Source organism: Marmota marmota, unplaced genomic scaffold, assembly GCF_001458135.2.
Source record: "Marmota marmota marmota unplaced genomic scaffold, marMar, whole genome shotgun sequence".
NCBI classification, from domain to species: domain Eukaryota; kingdom Metazoa; phylum Chordata; class Mammalia; order Rodentia; family Sciuridae; genus Marmota; species Marmota marmota.
This window is the reverse complement of record NW_026000241.1, coordinates 14717672-14743801: the sequence shown is the minus strand read 5'-3', so window position 1 is coordinate 14743801 and position 26130 is coordinate 14717672. Positions and strand designations below refer to the sequence as shown.

At 46.2% G+C, this 26130-nt stretch overlaps 3 protein-coding genes across 11 annotated transcripts in view; 2 read left to right on the top strand and 1 right to left on the bottom strand.

Annotated features, from left to right (window-relative positions):
• Wdr48 (WD repeat domain 48) overlaps positions 1-14605 on the top strand; it is a 44661-nt gene extending 30056 nt beyond the window's left edge. For 2 of the 5 annotated variants that reach the window (XM_015489469.2, XM_048794885.1), the window contains 9 exons: positions 3498-3605; positions 3907-4003; positions 4677-4772; positions 7001-7106; positions 7995-8082; positions 8740-8775; positions 10381-10457; positions 11860-12052; positions 12654-14605. In XM_015489469.2, the coding sequence (XP_015344955.1) occupies positions 3498-3605; positions 3907-4003; positions 4677-4772; positions 7001-7106; positions 7995-8082; positions 8740-8775; positions 10381-10457; positions 11860-12052; positions 12654-12749 (897 nt within the window). In that variant the 3' untranslated portion in view covers positions 12750-14605. The remainder of the gene's footprint in view (positions 1-3497; positions 3606-3906; positions 4004-4676; positions 4773-7000; positions 7107-7994; positions 8083-8739; positions 8776-10380; positions 10458-11859; positions 12053-12653) is intronic. The other 3 variants (XM_015489470.2, XM_048794886.1, XM_048794887.1) reach the window with 2 other exon arrangements.
• An 889-nt stretch (positions 14606-15494) lies between these two features.
• Gorasp1 (golgi reassembly stacking protein 1) lies at positions 15495-25137 on the bottom strand. Of its 3 annotated transcripts, none has more exons than XM_015489472.2 (9): positions 25006-25137; positions 21199-21279; positions 20579-20782; positions 19307-19393; positions 19037-19167; positions 18458-18803; positions 17519-17669; positions 16896-17048; positions 15495-16646 (listed from the first exon to the last, which is right to left on the bottom strand). In XM_015489472.2, the coding sequence occupies exons 1-9, from the start codon at positions 25066-25068 to the stop codon at positions 16378-16380; spliced, it is 1485 nt and encodes a 494-aa protein (XP_015344958.1). In that variant the 5' UTR covers positions 25069-25137; the 3' UTR covers positions 15495-16377. The 3 variants fall into 3 exon arrangements, with proteins under 3 accessions (XP_015344958.1, XP_048650845.1, XP_048650846.1); XM_048794888.1 differs by lacking the exon at positions 25006-25137 and adding an exon at positions 23579-23670 and having other exon boundaries at positions 20579-20819; XM_048794889.1 differs by lacking the exon at positions 25006-25137 and adding an exon at positions 23579-23597.
• The window catches only part of Ttc21a (tetratricopeptide repeat domain 21A), a 34462-nt gene continuing 33223 nt past the window's right edge, over positions 24892-26130 (top strand). For 2 of the 3 annotated variants that reach the window (XM_015489474.2, XM_048794884.1), the window contains exon 1: positions 24892-25391. In XM_015489474.2, coding sequence (XP_015344960.1) covers positions 25365-25391 — 27 coding nt within the window. In that variant the 5' untranslated portion in view covers positions 24892-25364. The remainder of the gene's footprint in view (positions 25392-26130) is intronic. The other variant, XM_048794883.1, reaches the window with a different exon arrangement.

Here is a 26130-nt window from a genome sequence, read left to right as displayed (position 1 = left end):
TACCAAGTTCAGAGTAGTAGTTGTGTATGTAATAGGAAACTGTCAGCCAGAAGATGGTTGTCTTAAGCATATGATTTTAGAATCTAAGGGGAGACAGGTTTTGTGTATATTGTAAAGGAAGAATTGAAAAGACCTAATGTTTTGGTTAAGCTCTTTGTCAATAAGGATGAATGAGAGATTCAGTCAAGTTAACTTCATAATCTAAAGAATAAGATAAGCAGGTTTCTCTATGGGAAAAAGTAACTTGCCTCTGAATAGAATAGAATCTTTGGCCTGACCATTGCTTTTCCTTCCTGTGGGGCAGCTATGTGGGAGTCCATTATGAAACAGTTGCTGGGTGAAATGCCTTCTGAACAAGAGGCCTTAGTTACTTGACTGGAAAGTTTAATTGAGGCAGGCACTAAAGGTCTGATCTGGTTTTCTCTATGGTAGAGAGATGCTTTTCAGAAAGATAGAGCTGTATCTTTATTTCAAAGGGGTCCCATGGTGATTAGGAGGATCCAAGGCTTCCCTAAGAAACTCATCAGCTGAATTTCTTGATTCCTCTCTTTGTTAGTCCACATGGCCTGAGTTCTGTCTTATGGCTGGACTTTGCCTCATGCTGCCCAGCACCTAATTGTTTTCCAAACACCCAAGAGAATCTGATCAGACAAGCTGCTCTTTGAGAGGACCCATCCATTTTCTGCCTATGGGTCTATTACCAACTCTTGGTCTTGTTAGCTGATGCCTGAGTAGGGTCTTGCTATGTGAGTAGGAGAAAGTTCTACTTAGATGGGTACCTGAGCTAGCATGCACCATGGTGGCATTTCTGTGTGCCTTATGGTTTCCTACGTCCAGATACTACACCTTGGAGTTTTGATGTCAAATGATTGGGTATAGTAAGCTTGACATTAAACAGTGAAGAGAAGTTAAGAGTGTTTAGGAACAATAGAGCTGCCTTCTACTCTTGACTCTGCCAGATACTAGCCAAGCGATCTATAGAATATGCTGAACTTCTCTAAACCTAGGTCTCCATTCCTAAATTGTGGAGGTTACCTATTTCTTGATGATGTCAAGGGGATGTTCAGGAATTTTTTTATTTATTACGGTGCCTTGCATATACTACTTTAGGAGACTGTTGCACTAATACAGGTGAAAGGTGGTATTTGTCGGAAATAAGGGGGATGCAAAGAATGAGGCAGTTTGGAGGAAAGGGGGAAGCAGGATGAGTCGGATTGAACAGTTTGAGTGAGTGGAAGTGATATTGGGAATATAAGATGGAAAATGGATTGGGGAGAGAGAGTGACATGCTGAGAAAGAGGGTGGATTTGAGTGTATATGAGAGCTGGGTGGAAGTGTCTGGTGGGCAGACAGCTATACGATCTAATGTGTAGGTTAAACAACTGAGCTGGATTAGCAGTTCAGCAGTTAGCAGCTTGTAGATTGCAACTGCTGTCATAGGAAATGCAGGAGTTTCCAAGAGCTATGACTAGACTGAGAAGAGAATAATTCAGTTATCACTCTTGTCAGGAATGTTGGGAAAAGGAAGCACAGAGATGTGTGATGAAAGGGGATAAGAAGACCCAATAGCAGCTTGAGAACATGGAATATTTCAGAAAGGAACTTGTAACCACAAGTTGCATCAGCCAGCTGAGAGTTCATTTAAGATAAGGACACTAACATGCATGTTAATTTAACTAATAAAAGGGTAGTCTTGGGGAAGTCCTGCAAGCCCAAGCCAGATGGAATGGGTTCAGTAATAATTGGTAGATAAAGAAAGGGGAATCTGAGGAGAGATAATCTTCGAAGAAATTTGAGTTTGCAGGGAATGGGGATATAAGAAGAGGCAATAGCTAGAGGATTAGGAATAAGAGGGCCAAGGGAATGTTTTGTTTGTTTAGGGTTTTTGGTGTTTGGGAATTTTTAAGATGGAACAATTAATGCATGTTTCACTACTCATGGGGAGAAGCCAGTAGACACATAAGGTCCCAAGAAGCGAGAGGTGAAGAAAATCAGAGCACACCCAGAATGGACACAGTTTTCTTTGCACCAACAAGAATGGTACCAGAAAGTAAAGGCAATTCTGTCAAGATTCTTCTTCTTTTTTTGAGAAGAAGTTAGAGGCATTTGGGCTTAGAGATGTGGGGGAAGTGGAAAGGTCTGAGATAGGGTGATAGTAGAGATTTGATAAACTTATATGGAGAACTGACTTTGGAAACAGAACAAAAATCCCAGGTAGTAATAACGATCCAGTTAAGGTTGGCGACTGTGGATTTATAATGGCAATATGATCAGGGAATTGAGAGGCCAACATGTCATATGTACTATCCATGTAGATGTTGATATTGCCAAGATGAAGGCAAGAACTTGAGATGGCCTGGAGAACAGCAAGCCAGGGCTCGAGTCTCCAGTGAATGAGACTGGCCGTGGTGGTGCTAGATGAAGCAAGGGAAAGTTTCAGTTGACTACAACTAAATGTCATAGGCATCAGAGAAATAGTAGTGTTTTACATGACGATGGTGAAGTAAGGATCTCCGTGTGGCCCTGGGGAGCAGTGGAATGCGGAGAGTAAGTAGAGTCTCCCTCTGAGAAGATGATTGATGAAGTGGGAAAAACAAGTTGTTGCTGAGTGGCAGAGATGAAGGGAACATTCCAACATGGTTCAGAATTGAAGTGAGCTATATCTGGAAATGCCTCTTGGCAACAGAGGAAGCTAAGGGGATGCTTTGGGGAGCATACCTATTTAAGAAATTAGAGAAGGAATAGGGAAGGACTGTAATGGTCAAGAAAGAGAAACTTCAGAATTACTGCCTCTGTTAGCTGTTTTCTGAAGGTAACTTCAAAGTTCTTTTAAAGTACTTTTAGTAACTTATTTTGGATTTCTTTTCTTTACTTTCATTTGATATTGCTTCCAGATAAGTGGTGGTATGTTATATTAGTGTAAGAAAAATTAAATTACCTCCCCCACCACGACAAAAGAATATTTTCAGGATCTTTTTTTGGAGAGGAGGTTGTGCCAGGGATTGAACTCAGGGGCACTCAAGTTCACATCCTCAGTCCTATTTTGTATTTTACTTAGAAACAGGGTCTCACTGAGTCGCTTAGTGCCTTGCTTTTTGCTGTGGCTGGCTTTGAACTCATGATCCTTCTGCCTCAACCTCCTAAGCCATTGAGATGACAGGTGTGCGCCACTGCACCTGGCTTATTTTGTGGGGTTTTTTTTTTTTAAATATATATATTTATTTATTTATTTTTATGTGGTGCTGAGGATCTAACTCAGTGTTCTACCACTGAACCACAGCCCAAGCCCTACTTTATGGGTTTTTAAATTAAAATTTTTAATAGCAGCAGATAGTTATTTAAAGGAAATTGCCTTGAGATTCAAAAACAACTGATGCATTCTTTTCAAATTATATTTTGGAGTCTATTTCATTTAAATAAATGTGAAAAATTGTAAATTTTTGAGTAGTAATGTAAGAATCAAATCAATTCATCACTTAACATTTTTTAATGTATAGGCATGCAAAGTTGAAGATCTGGGAAAAGTGGATTTTGAAGATGAAATTAAGAAAAGATTTAAAATGGTATATGTGCCAAATTGGTTCTCTGTAGACTTAAAAACAGGGGTAAGTTAATTATGGCTCTTTGTGTAATTTGAGACAGTTGGAGATTTCTAAATAACTCATAATTATTCTTAGGGTTTTGTATTTTTAAATGTGAGAAAAGAATTTTTCATATTAATACTTACAAATTGCATTTGGTATCTCAGTAAACTAAATTGTAGTGTTGTTGAAGCACAAACACATTTTGATTCTTGAATCTATGGCTTAGCACTTTAGTCAACTAATACAAATAAATAAAGGTTTAGAGACTTATTTGAAGAATATATTCAAGTGAAATGGGATGATCAGTTTTTTCTTTTGACAGATGCTGACTATTACTTTGGATGAGAGTGACTGTTTTGCTGCTTGGGTTTCTGCAAAAGATGCTGGTTTCAGCAGCCCTGATGGGTCAGATCCAAAATGTGAGTTAAGTGCCTTTCCTTCTCTTTCTCCTTCCACAGGAGAAAGTACATCTGTGTTGTTTTTGCTATCTATTTGTCTTTGTACAGAGTCCCTTATGTTTTATCAGTTATGTCACTAATATGGTATGTAGAAACAGAGGTAGAAATATAGACATAGATGCTTAATGTGTGTAGATACAGTTTTAGCAGCTTCATATGGAATTAGCCCTTTAAAGAATGTGATTCTTATTTTCATTTGTTTTTGAAGAGTGGCTACTTAGAATAACCATGTGAAGTATTTGTCCTATGTCATTATTACTTTAAACCTTTTTTTTTTTTTTTTTTTTTTGGTATCAGGGATTGAACTCAGGGGCACTCGGCCACTGAGCCACATCCCCAACCCTATTTTGTATTTTATTTAGAGACAGGTCTCACTGAGTTGCTAAGCACCTCGCCATTGCTGAGGCTGGCTTTGAACTCGTGATCCTCCTGTCTCAGCCTCCCGAGCTGCTGGGATTATAGGCGTGCACCACCATGCCTGCTATAAACATTTTAAGATAAAATTTTAACAGGTTTGACAAATACTTAAGTCTCGATTTTAAATATCATGGGTATTGGTTTAAGAATTTAACATCAGAATATTTTTATTTCTTCTATTTCTAGGTTATAACTAATTCTCTTAACTTTTTTGCAGTGAACTTGGGAGGACTTTTACTCCAGGCACTCCTAGAATATTGGCCTAGAACACATGTGAATCCAATGGATGAAGAAGAAAATGAAGTAAACCATGGTTAGTGTTTTTATATTTAGAAAATTGATTAAGAGTTACTCAGGACCAAAGGTACTTAAACTATTTGCTAAAATGTAACATAATAAATATTTGTGGTATGCCCAATTAATTGTCTTCCCTTCTGCATCTTAAAGTGGGAGTGTCCATCCAGTCTTAGCTGAGACTGAGATTACAAGAGAGCAGACCACTGTTTGGTGTGGCTTTTTATGAGTGAGACTGCTCAAGATAGGTAAAATTTTAATACCCACTACACATGCAAGTGAAATTTGCCTTAAAACTACCCACCTTAGCAAGCTTATTCCACAAATATTCCTCAGAGTGTATGTGACCTGAATCTACCACCCAGATAGCGAATTAACTATACCAGAAAGCCAGGGTTGTTATTGCATAGTCATACTTCACATTGGTGTGAAATGTTGGTACCTAGCCTGATGATCTACCTGATTTTGACTCAGATAGCATTCTAATTCAGAAGCAGTAAGGTAAGTGTGTATGTGTGAAGAATTGGTGTCATGAAGTACATTCAAAAGGCATGTGTGCCACAGACAATGGCAATAACTTTTTGTGGGCAACAGAGGAGAATGTATTTTGAAGGTATGCAATTTGGTTAAAGGAAGGGGAAAGAAAGAACAAACTTAGAATTTCACATGTCACGTGTGACTGCAGCTGTTTGAGGAGTCTCTGAGTCCCAGCTCCTGAGGGTGACTCTGCTGATGCCTCTCACCAACCACCAGGAATAAGCAGCAATGGCAATGGCAAGCATCACTTTTCATGAACTTCATTCTGGCCTACAGATTGATCCATAGTGATTTGTGCAATTTAAATTTCTCAGGGTGATGACATGCTTCATCTTCTCTCAAAACCAGTCTGCAACCAGCAGCTCAGGAGGCCAAGACAGAAGGATTGTGAGTTCAAAGCCAGCCTCAGCAAAAGCTAGACACTAAGCAACTCAGTGAGACCCTCTCTCTAAATAAAATTCAAAATAGGGCTGGGGATGTGGCTCAGTGGCCGAGTGCCCCTGAGTTCAATCCCTGGTACCAAAAACAAAACAAAACAACAAAAAACAGACTACCAATCTGCAGGTGTCTCTTTCAGAGAGCTCACTAACCCATCATGGAGTCTTTTTTTTTTTACTTCACTTGGCCCGCTTCTCTCCCTGTCATAATTGTACCATGAACTGGAAGCCAGACAAACTCATGGAAGATATTTTCTACAGAGGGTCAAGAAAACTAGGTTCTGGTGTGAGCTCTGCCACTTGTCAACTATGCAGCTCTGAGCAGGTTATTTCTAGTTAGGATTATCTCAGAGGCTCAAATAAACAGTGAGGATTAAGCAATCAAAAAACAGTACTTCTTGGATCCAGGCTGTAGGTGGAGCAGTAAGGAAGAAATCACCAAAACACCCTACACCATTCTTAGGATCAAGCTATCATGTTAAAGGCAGGGCAAAGCCTGTCCACCTCCTCTTCCAGAGCTCAGGGCACTACACACTCCACCTGTCTTGGAGTCTCCTGTGACACCTGCATCCTGCTCAGTGGATATGTTGGCATTATTTGGAAATTGCATTGTGAACAGCTTGAGTATTCAGAGGCCGTTAGCAAGTTGCAGGGGGCTTAATAAAGATAAATGGGTATAGTGGACTCTGTCCTTCTGGGGCTGATGTTCTGATAGGATGGAGAGCTACATAATAGAGCATTTTGTGATAAGAGAGAAGTGTGGGTGCTGTGAGAGAAGTTGCAGAATGCTATAGGATTTCAGAAGGTGAGATTGCTTCCAATTTTATTCAGAGTCATGTTCATGAAAGAGAGACTTCTGCCATTAACTAGGGCTACCATTAAACATATTGTTTTTCCTTGTAGAAATTTTTCTGAGGTTGGTTTTCTACCAAATGCCAAAAAAACAAATACAGATCATTTATAAACAGAAGTCCTAGACTTCCTTGTGGCTGAAGTAGCTGGTTATGTTCAAAACAGAATCTCAAACATTAATCTCCGCTTTTATTAAAATCTTGCAGTATAGTCATTTCTCATGAGGTACAACACAAATTGTTTCTTATTTTCAGGAATTCAACTTTTGTTTTTGACCTTTATTTGTAATTCTGACTGGGTTATAGGACTTTTGACTCTAAAAATCTTACTGTGTTTGAAGCCCGTGGAAGTAAAAGGCTTTGAGTCTGTGTTTCTAGCATTGCTAACTCTGGATAATGACACAATCTGCATCTTTTCCTAGTAAATGGGGAGCAGGAGAACCGAGTGCAGAAGGGAAATGGATATTTTCAAGTACCACCACACACACCTGTGATCTTTGGTGAAGCTGGAGGCCGCACATTGTTCAGGTATGGGTAAAGAAGGACCAGAGGCCTTGCCTGAGAGAGCATCCCTTTTGCTAAGACATATTGACTTAGACGGATGTTAGAAGTTACTTATTACTAACTTCTAGGAATGTCAGGAATTTAGAAATTTTTCAACTTTCATGAGATAGTTAACCATCTGATGCCATCAGACTACATTCTATCTGAGGTGGCCTCTGGTGTTGGGACCAGGTAGATATCCTGCCCCCAGGCAGCACCTCTGGTGGTTTCTGCAGGAAATTCTTACTTTACCAGTATGACTGCCAGGGTTAGGGAACCTATGGCATCACCACATGTCACTGCCCATAGGAGAGCATCAGAGTAGACCAGGCAAGGAATGCTGGGCGGCTCTAGAACTGATGTGCCCAGCACTGGCCTACCCTGGGGTGCCAAGCAGTCCTTTGTGAGGCCCTTCAGGTTACCAGCAGGACTGTGGTGGACCCAAATGCAAGAGTTCACTAGTCCTCTCTGGGTCCCAGAAATAAGAATGCTAATCTTGCCCTTGAGCCTAGCATTCTCTCCCTTTATGGTGGTTTCTTGAAAGTGATCACCAAAAATATCCTGCCTATGAACACCTGTGGCACTGGCACAGGCCCTTTCTTGAGTGCTTTGCTTACACTGTTTTCTTATTGTGCCCCAAGGACTTAGAGACGCAGCTATAGTGTATGCCTGGCCTCAGGCGCAGAGGGCCTGAGGTTCAAGCCAGTGCCCAGGTTCACTGAGTCCTGTGCCTGCTGCGCTTCATTTCCTCAGCTGTCAAGTAGGGATCATCCTCAATGAGATCTAGGCAGGTTCCTCCCTCTAATGTTGATTAGTATTGATCATGTCATCTGTGCTTGTTGTGTTACTCACTACCTAATGGGTTATGTTTAGGCTGCTCTGCCGAGATTCCGGGGGTGAGACTGAGTCGATGCTTCTCAATGAGACAGTGCCACAATGGGTAATTGACATCACTGTGGATGTAAGTGTCCTCTACTTGCACTTTGCCCTTTTATTTTTTTCCAATTCATAAAAATAAGGACTGCTTTAGACAATGTGATCTTAAATTTAATAAAAGCTAGATTTCCAAGTGGAATTCCATCTGCTTCCTTACCGTTCCAAAGTTGCAGAAGTAGTATTGATAATTATTTATTTCTGTTTTTATTGGATTTTAATTATAACAATATATGCTTATTTAACAAAATATTAAATGAATGAAGTGAAATGCCTGTCTCTTCTCCCCTCACTCCTCGCCATTCACTTCCTATTTTTTCCCCCCAAAGGTAACAAGTGTTAATAGGTTAATGTAGAGCTTTCCGTACTTTTGTTTCATTGCATACACAAGTATATATTATTTGTGTGCATATATGTGTGTATAGTTCATTTTATTTTGCACAAAATATCTTTTAAAACTGTTCTGCAACTTTTTTCACTTAAAAATGTATCATGAACATATTTTCATGTCTGTACTTACGGATCGTCCCCTTTTGATGACTGCATAGTATTCCATTGTGTAAATGTACCATAATTTACTTAATCAGTCCCCTATTAATGGACATTTGGGTTGTTTCCAATGTTTTCTATTACAAACAGTGCTGCAGTGAACATCCTTGTACATATATCTTTGTGTACTTTTTAGGATAAATTCCTAGAAGTGGAATTGCTGGATCAAAGGGTATGCACATTTTAAATTTTGATAGATATTGCCAAATTGCCCTCCACAAAGGCTGTACCAGTTTACACTCTCACAAACAGCATATAAACATCTGTTTCTCCACACCGATACCAACACTGGATATTTTTAATCTTTGCTATAAGATAGGCAAATACCTTATTTTTTTAAGGCAGTTTTTTTTTTGTTTGTTTTGTTTTGTTTTTTAATTTCATAGTGAGGTTAAGCATCTTTTCATATTGGCCATTTGTATTTCTTCTGTGAATTGGCTGTTGTATTCTTTACTCATTTTTCTGTTGGGTTGTTTGTCTTTCTTATTGATCTTTATATTGACTATTAACCCTTTGACTATTCTTTATGTCTCAGCTAAACTTTCACTTTGTTCATGGTGTCTTTTGTTAGGTGAAAAGTTCTAATTTTTATAAAATCAGTCCCTCATGGCTAAGTATTGTGTCTTGTTTTAAGTATTTCCCACTCCAGAATAGCAAAAAAAAATTCTCCTGTATTCTTTTAGTACCTTTATGATAATTTCTTTTATGTCTAGATCTTTAATCTGTTAGAATTTATTCTTCTGTTTAGTGTGTGGTAAGATTCTTTTTGCATAGGTATAGCCAGTGTGCTAGCACAATTTATTGAATAATCTATCCTTTTCCTACTAATTTGAAATGCTATCTTTATTGTGCACTAAATTTCTGTATACACCTGGGTCTGTTTCTGAGACTCTCTGATGTACTGTTAACCTATTTTGTACATTCCTAAGCCATATGAAAAGGAATTTAATCTCTAGAACCTTTAGAAATTTGCTTTGTCCCAGATACACCCCAAGAACTTAAAGCCACTGTGACACCTGATGGCTATGCTGTGGTCTTCTTTATGTCCGAGCTGTCCATACACCACTCCTTCCTTTGAATGTAAAACTCAGCCGGTTTGCATTACTGCCTGTAGGCCTGTGGCGCAAATCTGAGAGGACACATCCAGACACTATGACAGAGAAGCTCGGAGGGGATTAATACCCCAAGAAAAGATGACCAGGTGGTTTTATCCTTCATTTACCATGAGGTTTATTTTACGGTAGATGCCCAGGTTGTTGGCCGCATTTCCACTCTTTCCCAGCCCTCACCATGATGTCGAGGGAGAGGCAGCAGGAGGGCCTTATTGCCATTTCAGTTGGGTGATGGGCCCCCACCCGCATAAGTCTGGCTTGGCTCAGAGGTGAATGTTGTGGGGTTTTATTAAGACACTTAAGTTTCTTTAGGTATTAGCCCAGTATTTTAATGTAGAGTTAAGGTTTTAGTTTATATGTTTAAAAAATTAAAGTTTGTTTTCCTTTAATACCTGTACTGTTATTTAAGATGAGCCATGCTACAAGTTCATATTGCCACTAATATTCCATATAATTTGCCTTCACGTATCTTTTATTACAAAACTAAATGTAATTTTTTCTGATAAATTTTCTGTAAGGCTGACATAGTTTAATAGTTTATTATAAGTTAGACAGTCACTTTTAATTGTAAAATAATTATTTGTAAATCATGTTTTCCTGTTGACAGCATTTTAGTTTATCAGCTAATGGAAACTATTATACCTTTTTTAATTTTACTATTTCAGAAAAATATGCCCAAATTCAACAAAATTCCTTTCTACCTCCAACCTCATGCATCTTCAGGAGCAAAAACCTTAAAAAAGTAAGTAAATGTAGGCCTATGTGGTTCCTTGATCATTAGATAATTGATGGAGAGAATTCCTTTTTCTGATGATTGCTTTATAGCACAGGAAGCAAGGACTAGGTCTAAGGCTGGTTTATCATGTTGATGGATTTTGTTTTGCCAAAATCCAGTTTAGTACCCAACCTGTGTATATTAACTGCTGTTGTAAATACCAAAGGAATAATGAGAGTGGGGGAAAGAAATGAGTTTTTGACTAGAGCTTTCCAGAAAGGCTTCTTGAAGAACCTGGGATTTGAGCTGGACTTGTAAGGGTGGGTAGAACTTCAAAAGACAGTGCAGGGCACAGCTCATTCAGACATGTGGGAGCAAGAGCATGCTCAAGATTTTGGAAAGTGGTGTTTGAGAACTCATGTACTCTGGGTACATGAGCATAGGCTGGAGTGGCAGCAGGAGGTTCTAGGAGGTAAATTAGAAAGGTGAGGTTTCCTCAGCAGTGAATTTGAATGCCAAGCCATAGAGCGTATAGTGACCAAACACCAGAAATATCTGAGAAGACATGAAAGGTAACTTAGGGAGAAGCTCAAAGCAAGATGACCCAAGAGAAGAATTTTAGTAGTCCAAGAATGAGACACTGAACTTGGAACACTGTGTATACCCTAGGAAGTAAAATCAATTAGATTACTAAAAACTGTTTTATTACAAAGATTTTTTTAAAACTTCCACAAAGAGAATAGAATAATGAGTATCCAGTGACCCATCAGACAGCTTCAGTAATTATCAATATTTGGCTAAACATCTTGCTCACCTATACTTCTACCTACCTTTCCAGCCATCTCCCTCCACACAAACACACTGGATTATTTTAAAGCATGTCCTGGACATCACTTCAAATAGATTGAATGACTGAAGTTCCAGATGGCTTTTACAATTGAAACCTTAGCTACTTGGTTTAATGCCTGTTGACTTATATCAAAGATAGAAAGTAGGTTTGGGGATGAAGGCACTGATGAGTCTGTTTTGGGACAGCCAACTGGAGATGCCCAGTCTCGAGGCTTGTGATCTAGACTGAGGCATCATCTCCCTCAGGTGCTAGTTGAAGATGTGGCAGTGGGAAAGAGCCCAAGGAAAATTGAGCCCCAAGAGCACTGGGCTTTTCTGATTCTTTAATTTGCTTGTGCTTAGGGAGAGAATTTAAGGAAATAAAATCCAGAAGGTTGTTTTCATGTTAAGTTTCAAGAACGTGCTTAATCTCATTTACCTACACATAATCTGTGCCTTTGGGACACTACAGAAAGTCTTTGACATTTCTAAAAATAGTATAAGACAATGATAAAAAATTATTGATTTATGTTTCTGTGGTATGTTTGAACAAAATCTCATGTTTTTTCTTGGTGTCACAATAGTCCATTACCTTTTACAGAGATAGATTGTCTGCTAGTGACATGCTCCAAGTCCGGAAAGTAATGGAACATGTTTATGAGAAAATCATCAACCTGGATAATGAGTCTCAAACCACTAGTTCTTCTAATAATGAAAAACCAGGAGAACAGGAAAAAGAAGAGGATATTGCTGTGTTGGCAGAGGAAAAAATTGAACTTTTATGCCAGGACCAGGTAAGCAAACTTGAGGACCATAGCCCTATTTCTTTTCTAGTGCTGGTGCTCAGAAAGTTACATAATTGTGGTGTGATTGTAGTCCTCAAATCTCTTGGGGAGTTCTGCTTATACAGAAGCTCTAAGCTCTGGGTCTCCCCTACCTGTGTGTGTGTCTCTTCCAGAGGGGTTCTTCAGCCCAACCTAAAGCTCCTGTTTCCCCTGATGGTTTTCAGTAAAGGGACACAGATTTAAAAACACATGTAGACAAATGTGAATATGCGAATAGCTTTTTTTCTTATGAGCAAAAAACAAAGTTGTCTTGATTTGCAGAGCAACATCTGTTGTGTTAGTTAAGATGTGCAGTGGAGGTGGATGGAGAAATGGTGGTACTGTTTTAAATCGAGATGCACTGAAGGTACTTCTTCAGGGGAAGGGCTGAGTTACAAAAGATACACATCTGTGCCTAGGTTCCCAGCTGTATGCATGAAAGCTGTACCAACAGGCGAGGCCACTAGGCATGGGGTAGGAGTAAACAAGCTGTGCCCTCTGGTAGCAAGTCCTCAGTAAAGGATGAAGGTTTTAGATATTAGAGACTTTTAATATATTTTTTGCTATTCAGGTTTTGGATCCAAATATGGACCTTCGAACAGTGAAACACTTCATATGGAAAAGTGGTGGTGATCTCACCCTCCATTACCGTCAGAAGTCCACGTGAAGGGTGGGCCTATGCTCCTGGGTATTCATTTACTACCTTCCTCTATGGCCCCAAGAGTAGTCCTAGGAAGCCCACTGATCCCCAATGGGAGCAAGACTTCTAATGGCCAATTTGGTATGGACCGAGATTATCTTTCAATTGAAGTGACTAATTGAGATGTAATATAGAAACCAGTCTCTACGTGTAGATTAAGCTGCCCCCAGGGAAGCAGAGTGCGAGAGCAGAAGAGCCCCAGGCAGACTCTGTCCTGAGAACTGATGACAGGCCAGTGCAGACTTTGCTTCCTCTTTTTCTTTCAAGGGACCTTATCTTTGTCTGTTAGCACTTGTTATAGAACATCCGTAGGGCCACATCTGTTAACTGTGTTTCAATTTCAAACCCACAAGCTCTGTAGCTTTTCTAAGAGTACATTCCATTCATGCAGTACCTATGAAGGCTTTTTCCAAGTTTGTCATAGAAAGAAAATCTAATTGTTTTCACTGTTTGAAAGTTATTTTTAATGGGAATTTGCTGTTGCACAATTCGAGAGCCAGCCCACTTCATAATAAATAACTGATGTTGGGCTCATTTTTAATATTGCATCTCAGATGTGTTCTTGTAGTAGAGCTGTTGAAGTTCCAGGTGCTGGAATTAACGCAGCCCAAGGATGCCCTGGCTGGCAGCAGCCCCTGGGAGGCGCGACTGTTCGCACCTTCCTCCAGCGTGCAGCTTTATTCATGGGCAAAGCAACTGAGACCATAGCTTCCTGCTCTGGGTGAACAGCTTGACACCATCAAAACAAGACCGTGATGAAATTTTAATTTCATTCAGATGCTACCTAAAATTTATGATGTCACAGTAAAGGGATATCATAGTGAGTGAGTTTGATATTCATATCTGGAAAGTATACATATTTGTTTTTCCAAAGTTTTATATGCAGGTTTTGTTGTTGTACCTGTATCCAGATCTTCTTTTCACTGTTCTTTCTAACAATCTAAAGCTTTCATAGAATCATTTGGATCTTGTACAGAATATAACTTATTGGGGATAAACACTTCAACTTTTGGCAGAAAATACTTTGGATTCTTCCCAAGGTCATTTGTATTCAGCATAGATCAATGGTCCACCCCCATAAAACTACATAAGACTAGCCTCCTTGTATGAAGCCAGAAGCACAAGTGCCTTCAGAGGGCAGTTTATTCCAGTCCAGTTGCCTCCCCAGCTTGTGTGTGGCCTGTCCCCACAGTAGCAGGGACTGGGGAGGAGGCTGAGGAAGGGTTTTTCTTTTCTACATCTTCACAGGTTCAGTTAGGGGCAGATTATGGACCCAGGTCCATACCTTACAATTTGAGATATTCTGATCCGCACAACTGCAGAGACAGGGTTCCCTCACTGCTGGTCAGCTAACTCTGGAAAGTGTACCTCTTGCACCTTGAAGAAGTGAGCAGAGACACAGCCACATTTCCAAGGAGCTGAGGTGGTCTTTATCCTTTCCTCAGAGCAACCAGATTCTTTTTTTTAAAATCCTTTCTATCTGTTGGATACAATAGTGCGCTTTTGGTGCACATTTTTTAGCAATAGTTGTGAACTAATAGCAAAAAAAAAAAAATTCATTTACCAGCCCTCAGCTGTGTTTGCACAAGGGGCCTTTGAGCTAAAGGACTGTGTTTTGCTGGGTCATTTTGCCCCGTGTGCTGAGCCTTGGGTGGCTGTGTCCCCTCTGTTGTAGATCTGACCCCCAGCATGGTTATATTTTTGTTTTTCCCCTCCAGTCTTACCAGTAATACAGTTTCCAGAAAATCTGACAGTCTGCAATGCCAAAAGGGTAAAAAATCTGTATTTCACAGTTGTATAGAATAAAAGCTTTAGTTAAAATATTTCAAGGTGTAGTACATATTTATTTTTTTCACTTGCGTTTTCCTTCATAGCAAATTACAGAGAAGGAAACTTCTGGTTTCATGTTCACCCTGGAAATCATTAGCACTGATACCATTTTATCCCCCAGTTTAGACGGGAAGAGAAAGGAGAGGGGAGGAGGAGCTATAACCTTCCAGTGAGAGCAACTGTGGGTCAGACTGCCAGGCTACAGAGCTAAGGAAAGCTGGCCCCGGGACAGTCCTGTGGCGGTTCTGTTCTACTTCCTGCATTCCTACAGACTGACACTGGGCTCCCAGACAGTCCAGGACACAATGCCTCACTGTTCTGCAGACTTATCAGCTGCTCTGGTAGGCTTGACAAGGGTTGGCTTTAAATGTAGTCACAGTGCTTGAAACTTTTGCTAATTTGGGGCCCTAGTTCCTCCATATAATTTGGTCTATGCTCCCCAGTCCTTGTCCCGTAGGCCTGACAGAACTGAATTTCCTGTGTTCACCATCCTACACACATTATACAAATGGAACTGCAAGAGCGAAACTCTAGAAACAAGATAAAGGCTAGAAGACAAGGCCATAGGCAGCTTTCACGGTAATTGTCAAGGAAGTAATTGGCGTCGGGAGTGAGGGCCTTGGGTCAAAGCATCAGAGGATTTCAGTTGATGAGGGGCTATCCCTGGATAGAGCCATCCCCTTCTGCAGGAGCTGAGCAGGGTAGACCTAACCTAGTCTTAGCCTACAAAGGCACCAGGGGGTGGAGAAAACTGTTCCCACATACTACAGAAAAGGACAGAAGGGCCTTTCTAGGCCCCTGATTGACTCTTGGGATGGAGCTTTAGGTGTTGAAGAGACCTAGTGAGGTGGACTGACTGAGAGTTTACATAGGACAGTGAGCTTAATTTGCAACTTTTATTCATCATTGGGGCTGGATGCTTTGAATATCAGAGATCATTGCGTAAGTCTGGGAGCCGACAGGAGTTGCCACTAGAATACTAGATGTGTGGCATGCAGGCCCTGGGGAAGAACAAATGTGGTGCAGGTATAGCTGGGTCTCTGCGGAAGAGCCTAGAATATTCAAACCCTCACTAAAAGAGAGGCAAGTGCACTGCCTCTCTCCTCCAGCGGTGGGGCACACCAGCCAGCCTGAGCCAAATGTTGCACTGTAGTGCATGAGGGCACATGAGGGAGTCATCAGTGATTGTGATTGGCAGGGTGGAGTCCTGGGCTTGGGTCCCTTTCAGTACAGATGGGCTAGCCAGGCTGTGCAGGCAGGATCAAGGCAAGCCCTACAAAGCATCAGGCAACACCTGAAACAACCCCTTCCTCCCTCACCTGACCTCATACTGGAACATGTCTAGACCCTGCTGCCTCCTGGGTAACCCGAGTGACCAGAACAGGCACTGGTCCTGAGGGTGCATGGCGTTCTCTCACTACCAAGTCAGCTTTCATGTCCCTCCAAAGCAGCAAAGAATCCCCTCCTTTACCATCACAGCTCCTGGAAAACATTAAGCTGGAGTGTTGCTCCCAGCCCTCTAACACCCCAAAAGTATTTGCTTGAAAGTTTCCAAGCCAGGACCATCAGACAGTGTAAGTGCTTCAAGGTCATCTCCTAAAGACCCCAAGGAGGCTCAAAGAAGACACAAAACCCTGCCAACAGAGGTCCCTGCACATCACTTGGAACTGCAGCCTAGAAAGTGGAACACACAAGGCTAGGGTCAGGCATGGAGCTGGGCTGCTTGCCCACATCTGGACCTCATGAAATATCATCAGAGACCTTATCACAGCCCTGGTTGTAATTCTGGGGAAGATATCTGGGCCTGGCTGGCTGGCTTCTCAGCCTCTGCCCTGAAGTCTGCGCTCTCTGTGACTGCAGGCTCCTCCTCAGCCTGAGCTTCTAGCAGCTCAGCAGACAGCCCATCTTCTGGCGAGGCTGCAGAGGTAAGGCTGTCGGGAAGAGTCAGCTGAGGCAGGTGGTCTGGCTGGGCCTGGACACCCGGACTATCCAGGAAGGAGACTTCAAACTCTGACCCAGACCATGTGGCCTCACCTGAAACACAAGGATTGGGCTGAGGAGAAGCCAGGACCTACGACCACGGTACTGGGGCCAGTAACTATGATGCCCAATCCCCCACCTCTTTAGGCTTTAATGGGGGATAGGAGATAAAGTTTATGAATTCCCATATGGCTGTACTCAACCCAAGGGGCAGCCTCTAACTAACCCAGCTGAGGAATTTAGGGCAGACTACCAGCAACCTGGGGTCCTTCCCAGAGGGCTTCAGAAGGGAAAGTTACTTACCACCCCGCTCATGAGAATTGCTGCTGGAACCAACATCCTCTGGTCCTACATTTGAGTTGGCTATGGTAGTCAGCGCTGTGGAGGAGGACAGGCTGGGCCACACACTGGCATTGCTACCATCCAGGAGGGAAATGCCTGACACATCCAGGAAACCTGAGGAGGGAACACAACACAAAACCCTGACTGCTGGAAAGCCAGTACCCTGGGCTCACCCTGCCCAGTGCCTGGGATATCTATCCCTGGCCTAGCTGGAGACTATAACGTCCTCATTCCCTGGTGGTGCCATCCAATCAACCCCAAGAAGGTTCCACTGGGTTTTTCTGAGGGAAAGGGCTTAGGGGCTGGGTATCATGGGGTTAGCTCAGTGTTAGCTCAGACCATGGGGGCAGCCCAGACCCTGCCCTGTCTCCAATTTTCTGTGTGACCTGAAGTAGGCCATCTCTCTTCTCTGAACTAGACTCCACCCATGCAATGGATTAGATGGCCTGCAACAGTCTTGGCACTTGTGAGGTATGAAGGGGCAACAGGCCCTAGGGAATGTTTTTGGCACTGCTGCAAGCCGGGGCCCACTTCGCACCAGGAGTTGCAGGTTCCTTAGCCTCCCCTCCGGGCCTGCCCAGTACCTGGATCCATGACTCGCTGCACTGGAGGTGGAGGCTGAAGAGAAATCTCCATGGAATGTGGAAGTCCCCCAAAGTCTGGAGCACTGTGGCTGGGACTTCCAGACCTGGGGAGCTGTCCATCCATGAGGGAGCCAGGTACTTGTAGCATGGCCTAGGGGCACCAAGGAAGAAGGAACAGGAAGGGGGCCATCAGGACAGTGACCTGAGGTGGATTTCACAATCCAGCCTAGATACCAGCCCACCCTTACTGTGTGCAAACTGTTGTGCCTTAAGGAAGGAAATGGTCTTGGTCATCTGCCCTTTCCCCTACAAGTAATGTGAAGTCAGGCCAGAGGGCCATGGCCTGGCCTCCCCTGCCATATCCACATAGACGGAGCACTCTATCCACATCCTTGAGCCCCAGGTATCTACCTGGCTCTAACATATTCCCCCTGCTACTTGGGGGCACCCTCGGTGACCAGAGGGAGTGAGGGTCTTCCTTGAATTCAGGTACAACTGAAGGAACATCCCAGCATACCCCCTGGCACAAACCCCATTGCCCAAGGTGCCCTCAACCCACTCTTTAACCACGACGGCAGGGCTAACACTGCCCTGCAGACTCAGCCTGACACCCAGAAAACCTCCCAGAATGCCACAGTCTCACTGGGGCACAGAGCAAGGCTCTGCCCATCTCTTAATTCCCAGTTTCCACCTATGAATGTAGACAACAACCAGTGCCTCACCTGAAGGGACAGGAGGGCCAAAAGTGGTTTGACTGTCCCAGACAGGGCCCATCTGCTCCACTGTGTCCCAGAAATAGGTGGGCCTCCCTTTAAAGGCACAAGGGCCTCACAAGGGTGACGTTGCTGGGGCACCCCAAGGGTAGCTTCCAGAGTCTTTTTCCAGCTGGCAGGCCCCTCTGCCCATATAAGCTCCCCTCTTCCCTTGGCTGACACATACCTCCATGTAGTCATTCTGCCTGGAACCTAGGTCCAGGCCAGAAGAATCCTGAGGGGTGGGCCCAGGTGATGGGGCACCAGGTTGTGAGGCATCAGGTAGCGGGGCACCAGGTGGCAGGGCAATAGGTGGTGGGGCATCAGGTAGCGGGGCATCAGGTGACAGGGCACCGGGTGGTGGGGCGCCAGGTGGTGGGGTGCCAGGCATCGAGGCGCAAGGAAGTGGGGCACCAGGTGGTGGGGTGCTGGGCAGTGGGGTGCCAGGTGTTGGAACAACAGGTGGCGTCTTGTGGCTGGAGGGCTGGGTGGGGATCCGGTGTAGATACCCATAGCCGATGCCACACCCTAGACTACCAAAGGCCAGAAATATTCATTCATGGGGTTGTCCACAGTCACAGCCCTCCCTGCTTTTACCATCCCATCCCTGAGGGGCTGGAAAGGGTACTCCCAGGCTAGAAGTCAGCCTCAGAGGTCCTGGGCCGAGGGCCCAGTACTCTACCTCCTCCAGGGGATTCTGGAAGTCCATGCCCACTAGGCAGGCCCCGCCCACCTAACCCTGCAGCCCTCAGACCCCAGGAAGTACCTGCCCTCTCCACCCCAGGCTGCGTTGGGAGTTGCAGTCACCTCCCGGCAGGAGTCAGACTCGGAGTTATAAACCATCAGCTTCAAGGGCTTCCCCTCATGGGACTCGATGAGAGAAAAGAAGTCTTCGGACTATGAGAAACACACAGCAGCTGAGGCCTGTTCCTGGCACTGGACTGGAAGCCTCGAAACGAGACGCTTCTTAGGAACACCACCCATCTCTGCACACCCCATCCATCTCTCTGGGAGGGGCAGGCCATGGGCTTCTCACCTCCTGGAGGATCTGGTCTGAGCCAACCACATAGTCTGTGTAGGGGCGCAGGCCAGCAAGAGCAGCAGGTGAAGAGGGTTCCACATCCTGGAGAAAGAATCACAAACCAGCAGCCTCGCCACTGAGCTGGGAGAAGAGGCAGGAGGTGGAACCTCTTCAGGTAGTGAATAGGATACTTGTCCTCTTTTGTCAAGCAGGACCTCAAGCCCAGACTCCTTCACCCCAATTCCCTACCTCCCCAGGCCTACAGCCTGCCCAGCAGAGGGCAGCACCATGGCATGATTCAGCACTGGGCTCTAGAATCTGACCTGGGCCTCAACTCCTGGCTCCAACTACTAGCTGTGTGACTGTGGAATTACTAAACCATTCTCAGCATTTCTCCACAATTCAAAACAGGTTTCATAAGGTCGGGGAGAAGAGTAAAGAAATACCTTAAAGAAAGAAAACCACATCTTGGCCAGAGGAAGTGCCAACTGCATTGCTGTGACTGCTGAGGCACATGAGACCCCTGGCTGAGGGCAGGAGGCGAGGACAGTGAGCAAAGCTGGGCACAGGATTGCTTTCTCCCTTAAAAAGCTCTACCACTCCCTCCCAGCCTCCCAGTCATCCTGAGAAATGCAAAGACATCTGTATCAGTCACATTTTACTCATGAGCAAACCTCTGTAGGCTGGCTGCAAAGATAGGCTGAAAACCTTGGTTAGTCTCCCCCAAGGAGCTGGTAAGCTATAGAGGAGAACACAAGTGAGCCAGCTTCTAGCTCAGGGAACTCTCCTTCCACCACACCACAGGACTATGCACTTGAGAACCTGGACGACCACCTATGAGCACAGGTGTCAGGTGCACAGTAGCTGTAATCAGACACTATTCCAGCTCAGTCACTGTGGCCTGTTTATGTATCGATTAGCTATATAACAATATACCAGAAAAATCACTATCTAGGCTATCTTGAGAGACAGATTGATAACAGTAGCAGCATTCTGGCAGTACAACCACCACACCAGTAGATGGTATCCCCACCTTTCAAAAGAAGATACTAAAATGCAGAAGGTAAGAAAGTGTCCAAAGTCACATGGCTAGCAGGAAGCAGGGTACACAGTCCAGGTGGTAACACGAGCTGCCCTCTCAGGAACTGGCACACCACCAGATCTCACACAGAGTCCCCTAATAAGCCACTGCTGTTGGCCTCTGCCCCGTGCCCCACCCATTCAATCCTGACACGCCTGCCCCCACCCGGGTCCCACCTCCTTCCGAGCACCCCACCCTGTACTCACCAGCACGTGCCACACGTGCTCACTGGCCCTGCGAAAGCTGCAGAAGCGAACGCTGGCGCCCAGCAGGCCCTGTCCGCCCCACATGTTGCTGGGCACCACTTCTACCTCGCGCACCTTCATGGTCTTCATGTTGAACACCTCCAACTTCACAGGCTTTTCCACATTGGCTTTCAACAGCGCCTTCAGCGTGTCATTCTCCTTGTTCTGCAGGGGCAGCAGGGCTGACACCAAGGCCCCAGCCCTCATCCCCCAGCCCCGTGTCAGTCCCTTCAGACAAGTCAGGGCCTAAGATGGCACAAGGGCCTTGGTGGCCAGCAGCCCCAGCAGAGCCAGGTGCCAGAGTGAGCTGCAGCCACTGTGACCCCCACCACCCAGCACTTCCCAATCCTCCTCCCTCCCTAGGCCAAAAAACACAACCAAGCAAGCACAAAGCCTCCTGGGTCCAGAGCACTCCATACTGCCCTTGGCCAGTCACCTCCACACCCTCAAGCCCACCTTCAAGAGTCCCTCTGCCCTCAGTGACCCTGGGTGAAAAACACAAGCAGAAGCAGGCTGGGCCTCCAGAGGGACAGAGGGATGCAAGTACACAAACAAAGCAGAGGCAGTGGGGGGAGCCTCACCAGCCGCGAGTGCCCAATGGTGATGATGAAGTCAAAGTAAGGCTCCAGGCCCGCCTGCTGGGCCGGCGAGTTCTCCTGCACCTGTCCCACGACAGAGGCCAGTCACTGCACCAAACCCAGGCTCAAGAAGCCCCCACCGCTGTTCCCAGAACCACTGCCAACCCTGGCGTATCACTACTCCCAGTGCCCTCGAGAGCACAGCTTCTTGGCATTGTCCAGGTCTACTCCTTCCCTTTCTCTACCTTCCTGGTCACAAGCTTTCCTCTTAAGAAAATGGGTCTTTTCCTGATCATCATCCACAAATGCTTCCAGAGATGCCTCACAGCCCAAGGCTGCCTTTGGGGGTTACCAGGAGGCACATGGAGATAAGCTGGCCCAGGCCTATGGGAAATGCTGCCCCAGAGGGCTGGGTTGGACTGGCCGGAAAGCCAGAGTGTGTCATTAGAAAAGTTTAGACATGGACAAGGGGCCCCAATGCTCAAGGAAAGCAGGCAGGAGAAATACATCCAGGGCTGTGCCCAGAAAGGGGGAGTGGGAAAGGCAGCCTGTGACCAGATCTTGAAAGGCCTGGCCTTGACTCAATCCAGCAGATAACTGAGGGCCACTGAAGAATGCTGGGAAGGAAAGCACACCACAGGGGCAGGACTGGGCCTGATGAGCCTCCCCAGTAGCCTCACAGACCAGCTATGCAGGAAACCTCCTTCATGAGCCATTCCCAGGCCAGGTTGCTCCGAATTCCTCTCTGGACTCTCCAGCTCAATATATTTCTAAAATACAACCAGGCCTTGCAGGTCCAAGTTCACACAACATGGCCTTTGTCCCCAGGTCCTGGACCCTAATGGTAGGCCCATACTTAGGCCTTCGTGGACACTGATGACCTCTTAGGGTCAGATAACAGCCAGGCCTCTGTGTCCTGAGAGGCACAGGACTCTTGTGGTCTCGGGTTCTTGAGGCCTTCTGCTGCTCGCCAACCCCTCCAGTCTTGGATTCCCCAAGTTGAAAGAGAGGTCTCAGACAGCCTGCTGAGAACAAACTGCTGAGCCTCTGGGATAAGGCCAGTTTGCCCCTGGAATCAGGACTGTCTTCTGGCAGCAACAACTGCATCTCTACTTATTACCTCCAGAAGCTGCCATCGCTTCCAACATGGGCCCGGCAACCTTAGCTGCCCCAACCCAGAGGGCAATCTGTTCCTAGGCCCTGCTTCAGGAGAGCTGAGCCTGCCCTCTATCCCTTCAGGGGCTTCTGAAAACCAAAGGACAGGGCTACTTTGGAGGGTGCTTCTCCCTGAGCAGGTTCACTTGCAAAACACCCCACCTCCGCTCAGGAAAGGCCATACCCAAGGCCATTCTACCCCTCCTCAACACTATGTCAGCCACCCTAGATGAGGGCTGACACTCAGGCCCCCAGTCCCCAGGGCTGGTGCTCCCCTAGCCCACCCAGTACATCCACCCATCCTCTCCTGTGGGCCTGCCCTCTGTCTGCTAAACTTCATTTCCCTCACCCCAGGCTTTGTCATTGTTCACTGGGCTCCACAGCTGAAATCATCTCTACCGCCATCCACTGCACCCTCTTCCTGCAAAACCCACCACCCCTCCATCCAGTTCTCCCTGGAGACTCCCAGCATGCCCCACACCATTTAGCCCCACAATGTGTGCTGCTTTTCATAACACCCCATCCTCTTTTTCCCCACCAGTGAACCTCATGGAACAAACAGTGATGTCAGCCTACAAAGTCACCCAGCGCTGGCTGGCCAGTGGCAAGGACAGTACCACTTCACCTGCTTTATCCATTCAACTCTTTTACTAAACCCAAGTTAAAATGAGAAAAGGGGCTCAGTCCCTAGGAAATCCAACCCACAGTCCTCCCCTAACCACTGCCATATAACAGCCATTTCCTTGTGAATCCTTCCTTACCATATGCTTACTGAGGGCAAGGGACATTGCCAACAGGACTGGCACGTGGTGGGAATGCCAGTATTTATAGAATGGAGCACACTTGTTCTTTTAAGTTTTAAAAATATAAGCAGATCATGTTACCTCCCCACATAAAACCTACCAAAGGCCCCACATCTCAGAATAAAATCCTGAACCTTCAGGACAGTAGCAGGGTCCTACACAGCCTGACTTCCTCCTGATACTGGCCACACTTTCCAAAATGCTGTCTTTGCCTCCTCACACTTCCTCAGACACACAAGCACGACCCACCTTTGCTGGGCCTTCTAACTGGAATACTCTCTCCTCCATGTGTATACTGTCTGCCCTTCTGGCTGAGACATCTGTCCAAAAATCACTTGATCAGAGGCCTTTCCTGACCACTCTAGAAAATGGCACCAACCCATCTCTCTTTTTCCCTTAACCTGCTTTAGCAGGTTACCACCTACCATATTTGTTTCCTATGATCTTCCTTCTCTCCCAACTGACATCCAAATGCAAGCACACAAGAATGGATTACAGACATTGTCTATTCTGTTCACAGCTTTATCTCTGCTGCCTAGAACTCTGCCTGCCAGATTAAGTGCTCACAAATATGTGGAGGATGACTTCTAATCCTTTAGCCTCTTAATCTTGTCCCTCTCCACTAGGTCCTCCTGTCTGCACTCCTACCATCACCCCATGGCTTCCCTGGTTGCCTATATCCTGAATTCCTTTTTATTCATCAAACCTGTTTCAAGACTATCCTGGCTGGATGAATTCCACTGTCTGCCTCTGTGCCTCCCCATAAGAAAGGCCATCCCCAAGCACAAATCCCATCAATGCTGGGTAGTCAAAAAAGGCCTGGCTTTCCTGTTAGAAAACCCCTCCCATGTGACACCTGCTTACAGAGCCTTCCTTCAAAGCAGAGACCACTCAACAGCCAGGCACCAAAGGAGCAAACTTGTCTGTCTACACCCATCTCTACATCCATCGCTTCACACAAGGTTAAGTGTGTAGGGGTGGGAATCTGAACCCGGGCAGGGGATCTTAACTAGGTGCACTCCAGGGCCAAATGCTCTCTTGCTTCTCTCACCTACATTAGAGCCCATTTGGCTGCAGGCTCTTCTCCCCACCTCCACAGTCAGGCTAGGAACTCCTCTCCATCTCCACTGTCCTGCAGCCTGCTCGTCCGGACTTTCTTGCAGGGGCACGTAAAGCCCATTCGTCCAAATTTCCTTGCAGGGGCACCTAAAGCCCATTCGTCCAGACTTCCTGGCACCTAAAGCCCATCCTCAGTCCCTGCCTCACCGACCCGCCTTTCCACAGGGTTTCACCACTGGGGCGCTTCCCCAAGCTGCAAACGCTCTCCCGGGCTTCGGCGGCATTCTCCTGGCCTCCGGCACCCCACTTCCCTGGCTAGTTCCACTGGTCCTCGCCCCGCCCCCATACCCCTCCTGACAATGCGACAGGCAAGTCTTAACGGCAAGATCGATGCAGGGGACCACTCGGTCCTTGGAGCTGCTGGCTGTCCCCAACTCCGCACGGAGCACGGCACACAGAGGTCATCACCAATGTGCCCTGAGGGCACCAGAGAGTTCTGCGAGTAGCCGGCGCGTTCTTCACCCGGAAGAACGCCACTCCGGGTAGCGCCACACGGAACGCCCCCATTTCCTGCACAGCTGGCATTTGGGGCGGGCGCCGAGCCCCATGGCGATGGCAGAAGCGTCGAGGCCTGGAGTCCGGCGATGCCACTTCTCTCAAGAGGCTGGCAGCCCACAGCTGCAACGCTCGGGCGGGGACCCAGCGGTAGCCGCCAACCGAAAGGTGACCAAACGCGCGGACGCGTCGCTACAGGCGCGCTTCCAAGATCACCAGCGCCCCGGGACCGACTCACCCCGTGCAGGTGGAAGCCCTCGGAGCCGCCAGCAGGCTGCTGGGCGCTGGAGCCCAGGCCCATGACCGCTGCCCCGCTCGGCGCCCACGTCCACCACCAACGCTGACCCGCAGGCAGCCGGGGAGCCCCAGCGCGGATTCACTTTCTCGAAGCTCAACTACCAGTGCCTTGTCACGTGGTGCGCCGTGCTCCGTCCACTCCCTACGCCGCCGCTCTTAGCAACCGGCTGGCTGCCCGGTTTCCAAGGACGCTCGTGCCTTCGACTTCCAGCCAGGAGAGGCGTGCCCAGGACCCTGACCCTGGAATCCAGCTCTGCACCGCCCTACCAGAGCCGGACTCGCCGCCGCGAGTGGCCGGAGATGAGCAGCAATGATTCTTCTCTTATGGTGCGTGGCCCGACTATTCCGGCCGGGTGACCCCGGCCCTCTACTCGCGAGCCACCTCTTTGGCCTCCCTTCTCTGTCCCTAGCCTTCTCAGGAGTCCCTGCCCTATCTTGCCTCACTGTCCCTGGAGAGTGCCTTGACACTAGTGCCCTCTATGCACCCTGAGCCCCAAGTTAGCACTCACCATCAGGGTCCTGTCCCTTTAGCACCCCAAACCAAATCATTCCATCTCCACTGTTTTGTCATCTCTTCTACTTAACCCTCTCCACCCCCTACCCTTGCCTGCACCTCTTCTGCATCTCTCATCTCAGTAGATGCCACCACCATTTGATCGCCAGCGTTAATTAATACATATTCCCTATACCTGTCTCTTAATACTTTCATCAATAAGAAATGTCAACTCCTAAATGTGCCAGGGTTCACCCACTTTTTTTATTCATCTCTTAGCCCAGGGCCACCACGGTCTCTCATCTGAACAACTGCAACAGGCTCCCTCCTGCTTTAGTTGTCTTCACAAGCAGTGTGCACTACCACCACACACAGCAGCTAGTGTAGTTTTTACAAAAACATACATCTTAATACATCTCTCTCCTACTTAAAACCATTCCAACTGCTTCCTATTTATTACCCTTAGGATGATGTCTGGGTTCTTTCATATGGCCCCCCAGGCTCTTACAATCCAGCCACACTTGGACCCAACCCCAGCACACATAGACCTTAGGGGAAGTGAGACTTAGCTCT